The sequence below is a fragment of the Equus caballus genome, chromosome 5 (genome assembly GCF_041296265.1).
Source record: "Equus caballus isolate H_3958 breed thoroughbred chromosome 5, TB-T2T, whole genome shotgun sequence".
Lineage (NCBI taxonomy): Eukaryota > Metazoa > Chordata > Mammalia > Perissodactyla > Equidae > Equus > Equus caballus.
Genome location: NC_091688.1, coordinates 43,506,511 through 43,516,634, shown reverse-complemented (window position 1 = coordinate 43,516,634; position 10,124 = coordinate 43,506,511). Strand labels below are relative to the sequence as shown.

Sequence of the window (10,124 nt, the reverse complement as noted above, 5' to 3'; positions counted from 1 at the left end):
GCCCAAGGCTAGGATAAAAGGGCCTGTGGCCAAAGCACCTCCATTCAATCCCTCCTCAGGAGCTGACGAGCCCTGCACTGCTTGTGCACCAGTAAGTGTCTGCTGGGAATGGGAGCAGGGCCTTCCACAGAGGGATGCTCAGACCAGAGTGAGAGGGCAAGCAGGGCAATACCTTGAATCAGGGAGGCCACTGTGTCAAAGGAAGAGGGTTCTGGAAAACTGAGGGAAGGGTGTGGGGAGGGATCTGGTACCAACTGGAGACATAGGTAGAAGAGTTGGTGGCTGTGCCTTTGGGCTCTGGAGGAAACGAGTTGATCTGCAGTGAGATGAGCTCAGGACGGCGATACTGAAGCACAGACACTGTGCGCCATTCTGACAGATTTCAGGAGGGAGTTCACCTTTGAAAATATAGCCCTGTCCCTGTCAGCTAAGGAGAAGTGCGGTGTGGACAGAGACCTTAGGCTCCTTTGGGCTTGTTAAACCCATGTATCCATGGGTCTGGGAATGTGTCTACAACCTTTCCATGTTGATTAGGACACAGCAAGTCTGAGAGTCACTATACCAACCCATCAGCTTGAGGAGGTAGAGAGAGGAGACTGAGCTCTGGACTAAGATAAGGAGGTCAGTGTCCAAGTCCCAGGTCTATAGTAACTGAGAGGTTTATCAGTCTCTTCTTTGATAAGGTGAGTTTACTGAGGTGGATAATCTCCAAGATCCTTTGCAATACTGACCTTCCAGATTAAAATCATCTTGGAAGTTATGACAAGAGAGAATGATTATCATATTTTTCCCTTAAGAAATAATATTCCCTTAAGTGGCTTAAAAATTGGACAATTTCAGATTTGGAGGGTATGATTAGAATCAATTCTATGTCTGCTTACAAGACTTCAGACTCTTGGACATGTTTTGTAATATTGCTGAGTCTCAGTTTACTACTTTGTATAACAGATGAAAGTTCTTGTCTGACTTGCAAGGCTGTACTGAGGTTCCAAAGCGACGAGGCAAGAGTATGCGACGATCACTAAAAGTAGTAGAACTACGGGAGATTATGTTTCTATGATTATAAGTGATGCTAAGCGGGCATGAAGGGGCAAGAGTAGCCTTTATGTGCTTGGTCTGACTTGCTGTTTGACTTTCCCTCAGCTCCTGAACTCCTGCCCACCAAGATGTCCTGCCAGCAGAGCCAGCAGCAGTGCCAGCACCCTCCCAAGTGCCCCACCCCTAAATGCCCCCCAAAGTGTCCTCCAAAGTGCCCTCCAGTCTCTTCCTGCTGTGGTGTCAGCTCTGGGGGCTGCTGTGGCCCCAGCTCGGGGGGCTGCTGTAGCTCTGGGGGTTGCTGCAGCTCTGGGGGTGGTGGCTGCTGCCTGAGCCACCACAGGCGCCGCAGGTCCCACCGCCGCAGACACCAGAGCTCTGACTGCTGCAGCCAGCCCTCGGGGGGCTCCAGCTGCTGCGGAGGGGGGAGCGGGCAGTCCTCTGGAGGCTGCTGCTGAAGTGGACCCTGACCTTCTCTTCCCTCTGAGCTCTTTGAATGGCAGAGAGGTCCCAGCAAAACTTGAGCTTTTACCTAGAGGATCCCTCCACCCTGGTGTCCAGAAGCCCAAAACCTCTCTCTAAAATCCAGTTACTGGCCTCCTTCCCCATGTCTGCGGCTGCCCTGGAAATCCCAAAGCACAGACCCCATGTCACTACACAGCTTATGTTATTGTATTGTGCCACCTGAACTGAAACAATAAATACAGAAGCTGCTCACTAACTCGGTATAGAGGGATTTAATTTCCTGTTTTTGTCACCATTGTTCTATTCTCCTCTGTCCTCTGCTAGTAGCTGTGGAGGCCTCAGTGGACAGAAGACAGGGTAAAGGATCAGGAAAGAAAAATCTGTATTTTTGTCTATTTCTATTTTTCTCTAATTCTTTGTTTTCCCTTTTAACCAAGGCTCTGAAGCAGCATTCCTTGTGATCATTGCTCCTTTAACTTCTAGTTCCCTTCACATGTCTAACTCTGTCCCTCAGGCATGGCCAGGGGACAGACATCATCCTACTTCCTCCCACCGTCATCTCCTCACTCATGTGCTCCCCATTCCCCACCCTTCTTCTAATCAATCTCAACTTGACTCCTCCTTCAGTTTAAGTATACATACACACACACACACACACACACACACAAATATACATGGAATAAACCCTTATTTTTTTAAATTTTAAAATCACTTTTTTTGCTGTATAATTTATACACAATAAAAGTCACTCATTTCTAATATACAATTAAATGAGTTTTGTCAAATATATGCAGTCATGTAACTACAAATACAATCAACACCCTAAAAATGAAGTTGTTAGGTAATCATTATTTGGGGAAAGTTTTAAGAATAGCACAAAATCCATAATATATAAAGGAAAATTTGGGTACAAGTAATCGATGTGGTTAAATGTGGAAAAATTAAATTCTAAATGGTAGAAAGCACTATTAAAAAGATGGAAGGATACAAAATGAAGTTGGTGAGAAACTCAAATCTTTCCCTCTAAATCAGGTACAAGGCAAAGATGTCCCCTGTCACCACTCCTTTTCAACATGATACTAGAAGTTTCAACTAACATAAGACAAGAAAAGTAAATTAAAGGTATATAGACTGGGAAGGAAGAAATAAAGTGTGGTTGTTCACAGATGACATGATCATCTATGCAGAAGATCTGAAAGAATCAACAAAAAAGCCTCCTGGCACTAACAAGGAATTATAGCAAGATGCAGGATACAAGGTTGATATGCAAGAATCAATTGCTTTCTTATATACCAGCAATGAATAAGTGGCACTTGAAATTAAAAATACAATACCATTTACAATGGCACTCCCAAAAATGAAATACTTAGGTATAAATCTAACAAAATATCTGTAAGGTCTATATGAGGAAAACTATAAAACGCTGAAGAACAAAATCAAAGAAGGACTAAATAAATGGAGAGATATTCCATGTTCATAGATAGGAAGACAATATTTTCAAGATGTCAGTTCTCCTCAGCTTGACCTAGACTCAGCACAATTCCAATCAAAATCCCAGCAAATTATTTTATGAGTCTCAACAAACAGAGTCTAAAGTTTATATGAAGAGGCAAAGACCAAGAACAGCCAACACAATACAAAAGAAGAAGAACAAAGTAGTAGGACTGTCACTACCCGACTTCAAGACTTACTATAAAGTCACATAATCAAGACAGTTTGGTATTGGCAAAAGAGTAGACCACAGATCAGTAGAACAGAATACAATGGAACAAAGATAGTCTTTTCAACAAATGATGCCAGAAAAACTGGACATTTGCATCAGAAAAATGAAACTAGACATAGAACTTATGCCCTTCATAAAAATAAACTCAAAACAGATCATAGACCTAAATGTAAAATGAAAAATTATAAAACTCCTAAAATATAACATAGGAGAAAACCTAGATGATTTTTTAGATATAACACCAAAGGCGTAATTCATGAAAGAAATAATTGATAAGCTGGGCTTCATTAAATTAAAAACTTCTGCTCTGTGAAAGACGATGTTAAGAGACTGATAAAACAAGCCATAGACTGGGAAAAAATATTTACAAAAGACACATATGGCAAAGGCAAAACTATGGAGACAGTAAAAAGATCAATAGTTGCCAGGGATTGTTTAGGAGGTGATTGGAAGAGGAGAGATGAATGACAGAGAACAGAGAATTTTTAGGGCAATGAAAATATTCTGTATGATGCCATAATAATGGATACATGCCATTATACATTTGTCCAAACCTATAGAATGAATACCACCAAGAGTAAACCGTAATGTAAACTATGGACTTTGAATGATGATGCAGCAATGTAGGTTCCTCAAATGTAACAAATGTACCTCTCTGGTGGGGGGTGTTGTTAACAGGGGAGGCTATGCACGTGTAGGGGCAGTGGGTATATGGGAAATCTCTGTACCTTCCCTTCAATTTTGCTATGAACCTAAAACTGTTCTAAAAAAAAAAAGTTTAATAAAAAATAATTAACTTGAAAAATAGATTACATATAATAGTTATAGAACTAATATCCCTAATAAACAAAGAGGACATATAAATTAAGAGTAAACAATTAAACATTCCTATAAAAGATTTGGAAAAGTCATGAATGATCAATTCTAAAAACAAAGAAATATTTCTAATTTCCACTGAAATTAGATTGGAAAAACAGTTCTACTTCATTAATACAGAAAAAATATAACTTTTCTAAGGAGAGAGATTTTAGATTCATAATACATTGTTAAAGATTTAAAAACCTCACAAAACTCATCCCCACTTATTCTTTGTTATTGAGAATGTAAATTAGCATAATAATTTGGGTGGTTTATTCATTCATTCCTTCAACAAATACTTACTGGGGTAGATGAATTAAAGTTTAAAACAAATATATCATTTTATATAAAAATTGTTTTAGCATTTAGCCAAATGAGATAAAAATATAAAAATGAAAGAATGGATGCATAAGAGTGTTCACTGAAAAATTTAGAAGTGACGGGAGAGTACAGCGCAGTTGCAGCATACGAGATAAATATAAAAAAATTACAACACAAGTAACACTCAGAAAATATAACTTTAAAAGATGCTATTTAAAATAGTAACTGAATTTTCTTCTAGACTTTAAGAGTATTGCTCATTACTTATAATTGTTTATAGTTTATAGAGACAGAGAAAACAAAAGAAAGATCACCAATTTGCTGGGTGCTTGCTTCGGAGCACAGAGAAAAAACAATTACCCAGTTTGAGTTATTTCTGGTTAGAGCTCAGATGTGTTTCCTTCTATTCCATGAGATGGTGGAATGTTGAGAATACAAAAGTACTAGGAAAGGTAGTCACATGTGTGCAGTTTTTCCATCACTATTCAAGCATATAAAACAGCCCTTGGGATTAGAACACTTCTTTACCAAGAGGTAAAGAGCCCACACAGCTTCTGCTGGGCTTACCACCCTGTGTGAAATACCTTTCTTTGTTTCAGGCTCAATGCATGTTCTTTTGTCTCTGCTTAAAGCATGTGCATCAAATGATACCTGGTCAACCCCACTGTTAAATCTGTCCTATGAGGGGAGGGACAGGGTGAGAGGGGTGCATGTAGGCCAAGTGCCCTCTTTTGGTCCCTGGAAAAAACCCACTGGCCATGGGAGATGGATGCCCACTACTGAAGCTGATCTTGTTGTCTCTTCTCTATGTGCCTAAAGTGTTGTTCCATCCGATGCTTGACCGTGTTGTTTTCCTTGGCAACTCCAACACCAAGATACGGTGGGCAGAAGTGTTGAGTCCTCCCCTAGGATTGATAACCTCTGCATGGTACTCTGCTGGGCAAAAAGATGGAGGCAGCAGACAGTCTGGCAAGAGAAAACCTCAGAAAGTCAATGGTTTGCTGCTCAAAATGTTTATATTGAACTGCTAGCAAAGCCATGAGCTCTCATAGCCAAGGCTTAAAATCCTGTCTTCATGACACAACCCCCGACTCATCACCTACATCCAAGTCAGGTCAATTGAGGATTTGGCTGTTGTCTTGCATAGAGGCAGAGGCATGGAGCAGATGGCATCTCAACTCCATCATCCCAGAAATCAGGAGCAGGAATCCATGTCCTGACCACTTCCCCATTGCTAAGACCATTGGAACAACCTGAGTAAGCGAACAAATGTCACAGCCAGATGAGAAAGGGACAGAGCTCTCAGGATGATGTGGCCATCACTCCTCCCTGTGCTTGTCTCAGAGTGTGTTCTCCTATGAGTTTGACCTAATCATAAGGAATAGCTGCTGTAAAGTCAATGCTAATGCTGGTAATAGGGTTTCAAAACCATTAACTGCTCACTCTGTGCATAGCTGTACCTCCAGGAGCTAAAAGAGGTGCAGAAATATAAGACCCAAGTGAGGATGTCAAGAAATTTATTCTGATCTCACTTGAGAGATATGTCACATGAAAGATAAAAGAGCAGGTGGGATTTGAGCCTCACTGTTGTGGCAGGGCAACAGCCGTGGCATGCAGTGCAGAGAGAAGCATATCAAAGTCTAGGAAAAATCTAGATCAGTTTGAGTGTATTTCTGAAGATGGGTGGCAAATGCTTAAACTAGAAATAGAACACAGATTCACATTTCACAGTGGGATTTTGGACCTTCTCCCATAAATAGCATGAAGCTCTGAACAAGACTTTGTCAATGATTTGGTATTAATTATTTACGAGAATGGGAGGAGCTTTTCTTGGATCTTATAGTGGAACAGAATCAAGGAGGCCCTTTTATCCTGGCCTTGAGCTCTGCCTCAGCATGTGAGAAAGGGCCCAGTATGACACGACCCACCTCCTGCGACCCACACGGGTCCTGTGACAGGCGATGACTGGCAGCTAGCTCCTCCTCTGCCTCCCTCACTGGGGCCCAGGACATTCCCACCATCAGTGTCACCTCATTCTCCTTACAGCTGATTGCCCCTCACACCTCCTTCTTGGAGTTTGGCCTCCTCATCTTTTCAATTCCTCCTGTCCTATTTCCTTGAGGGTCTGCTTTGGACTAAGATTCTCAGAAGCCTCTAAATATCTCCACTTGTGTCCCAGTCACCCGGGCAGATGCTCTGTGTGTGTGAGTGTGTGCATGTGCATGTCTACACCATCACAGCTAAAAGCCTGGATTAGGAGTGAGACACACCTGGGACAGAATCCTGGTCCTGCCACTTATTAGCTGTGGGATCTTGCAAAAATCACCTAATGTACTCTCTTTCTCAATTTCCTCAACTTTAAAATAGATCCTAAAATTTATTCCCAACCATGTCATGCGGGTTGACAGAATCAAGGAAGGAAAATGCTTGGAAAAGGTCCTGTAACACAGTGGATGCTCATAAATGAACTCTCTACGCATCAATAGATGGATAATTAAGAGGGAGTGAATTTTTTTTTAGATCACAGCTATTTACTAGGAAAGGTATATTGGACTTTTAAAATGACTATTTTTTTCAGCTGAAGTTCTTCAGACATTTTCATATAAAACTATCCCTGGAGAGGAGCTGGGGAGAAAAGCTGCGTTGCTTTGCACAGTAGAATGAGAATTTGTTTTGCAAGGATCTTACACAGAGGAACAGAGTAAGCCTGTGGATGAGAAAGCAGAAAGGAGAAGAGACAGTGGCAGGGCGTCAAGCCTGGGGCACATGTCGGAGGAGGACCCTATGGAAATGAGCCCCCAGGTCAAAGAGGCAGGAAGACCTTACAGAACAGGAGGACTTTGGATTCAGTAGGAATCTCTAGTGTTACTGCTTTGTTCCTATGTGGACGCAAGGGTCCCTTGAAGGTTTATTTCATTATTTTTTAATTTAACATTTGTGGGAGATTAAGATAAAGACTCATGTCAATTTGGTTTGTAGCAGGTTCTCCTTCCACATCTAGAAGGCAACATCATTAAAAAATAAGCAAATTAATTATATTAAGGCAAATTATACATAGAAATATTATGAGAAGAAAGTCCTGCCTCTAAAAGTGTCCAAAATAATCTTCCAGAGCCTGAGATGAGGTATACATGAGTCAATAACATCCATACCTAGGTCATAATGGGCAAGGAGAGCCAATATCTGGTGAAATGTGTGTGGGCATGTGATTACGGGTATTTTAGCCTGCTTAACTGATTTTATGTATACACATATATACACACATGTGTGTGTATGTGTGTGTATATACGTATGAGTGTATATGTATATAATTATATATACTATCTAGACATAGACAGATATAGATACAAATACAGATACAGACACAGACACAGATAGAGAATCCAGCTCGCTTGTGATTCTCAGCATCAGGTATCTCCAGGCGCCCGACTTTCCCTGAAACTCCACGGCCCTCAATCTGTAGAGGTTTCTCCTTGATTCTCATCTTCACTGGGATTCTCCCTCCTCCAGCCCTCACTCCAGGAATCATTACCCCTGACTTTTAAGGAAGCCTCATCTAGGGCTCCACACTACGTTCAGGATCAAGGCCAGCGTTTTCACTGATGTCCAAGGCTCTGTGCAGCAGGACCCTGCACAGCTTCTCCAATTTCTGCTCTGCTTCCCAAGTAGAACTGGAGTATTTTAGCTGTACTATAAATTTGTCTCTCTTTACCGTACTCTCATGCTTTATTCCATGATATTTTCCTTTCTGGGGACAATTCAGTTCAAATCCTACTTACTCCATATCCTTTAGGTGACGTACCTTACAGATGAGATTGTAATAAACCTTTTGACAGCACAACTTGTGCCTTGTATTCCCCTCAGCAACTAGTACAAGGTTATGCACACATGGGTAGTTAGTAGATTTTTTAACAATCCTTTCATTAGTGTTAGCACTGACTTTACAGTTTACAAATAGCTACTCCCTATGACTTAGGTCATCCTCATAGGAGGCTGCACTCTGAGACAGGCACAGTGTATTGGGATGGCCATGTCACCTGCAGAGGTATGCCACTGTCTCACTTGGCTATAACATTTGCTCAGGTTGTTCCAATGGGCTTAGTTATGGGGAGTGGCCAGGATATCTACCCCTTGGCTCACACAGCAGCCCAGCACCTGATTCCTAGGATGATGGGGTGAAGAGTTCATCTGGTCCATGTCTTTACCGCAAGGCAGGGCAGCACCCGAACTATCAATCTGCTTGGACTTAGAGGGTGAGTCGGCAGCCTGGTTGCAACCACATCACTTGGACTGACCCTTTGGCCTTGGCTGTGAGCTATCAATGGTTTTGAGACCGTTTAATAAACACATTTGACTAGCCAAGTCTTTCTGAGGTCATCGATTCTTCCATCGTCATTCTCTCAGCTTCCCCAGGGCTCTGGAGGGGGCACTGCCGAGATTGTATAGGAAGTGATTCACACTGAATTAATTTTCCTCTGTGCCTTCTCACTCTCCTCCCTTCTGAGCTACAAACTAGCACATTAAAAATTTCAGTGTTTTTGTTCCTTGCAAGTCTTTCTTTTAAATTATAAATGATGAAACAATACTCTAAAAAAATAGAAAATGTATATGATTGTTGCTTAATTATTAAGTGGGGGAAGGTGTTTTAAGAATGGCACAAAATCAATAGTATATAAAGGAAACGACTGACAAACTATATAGAAATTTACCATATGGCAAAAAATACCCCATATAAAGCAAAGAGACAAATAATCAAATAGAGAAAAATACAACACATGTGCCAGCTAAGGAATTAAAGTCCCTAATATAAAATATATCTTAAAAATTAAAAAGGAAATAAAAATACAAAAAAATCTAATGGACAAAGGAGAGAGATCATTCATTCTCTCTCACTCACGTGCATATTCACACACACACACAGAAAGGAAAAGAAAATTTGAAAAAATATTCAACATTGCTAATATTAAAAAAAAAATCAAAACACGTCATATTTTAGGATGTGTTTTATCAGATTTACTTTTTTGTTTTAAAGTAACAATGATTGTAATAGCTAACAATACTCAGAATATGTGAGAATTTGTGATAATACACATTCACATTTTGCAGTAGCAATAGAAATTGGCATAACTATTCTGGATGGCAGTTTGGTACTTAGGGTGTAATCAATTTAAATTTAAAATGAACGTATCCTTTTACACAATAATTCTTCTAGGAATTTAGCCTAAGGAAACAAAGATATGATATAGGAGAGATAAATGCATAAGAATATTAATTGCTGGGGGCTGGCCCCGTGGCCCAGTGGTTAAGTTCGCGTGCTCTGCTGCAGGCGGCCCAGTGTTTCGTTGGTTCGAATCCTGGGCGTGGACATGGCACTGCTCATCGGGCCACGCTGGGGTGGCATCCCACATGCCACAACTAGAAGGACCCACAACGAAGAATATACAACTATGCACTGGGGGGCTTTGGGGAGAAAAAGGAAAAAATAAAAAAATCTTTAAAAAAAAAAAAGAATATTAATTGCTGCAAATTAGATATAAGAGTTCAGCAAGGTAGCAGGATATAAGATCAATATATAAAATACAAATTATACTCAATGACGCCAGCAACACCATAGTAGTAATTGTTTCATATAAGAATCAACAGATGCCAAAAAGTTTTGGGTAAATATTTGATAAGACATAAGTATTTAAATACTATCACACTATCTCCCATAAGCTATTAA

The 10,124-nt window shown here is 40.6% G+C and overlaps 1 protein-coding gene across 1 annotated transcript; it reads left to right on the top strand.

Annotated features, from left to right (window-relative positions):
- On the top strand, window positions 1–1,756 carry LOC100061012 (late cornified envelope protein 1F-like). The gene is made up of 2 exons (XM_070269017.1): window positions 1–91; window positions 1,144–1,756. The coding sequence occupies exon 2, from the start codon at window positions 1,167–1,169 to the stop codon at window positions 1,491–1,493; it is 327 nt and encodes a 108-aa protein (XP_070125118.1). The 5' UTR covers window positions 1–91; window positions 1,144–1,166; the 3' UTR covers window positions 1,494–1,756.
- Window positions 1,757–10,124: the final 8,368 nt, after the last annotated feature.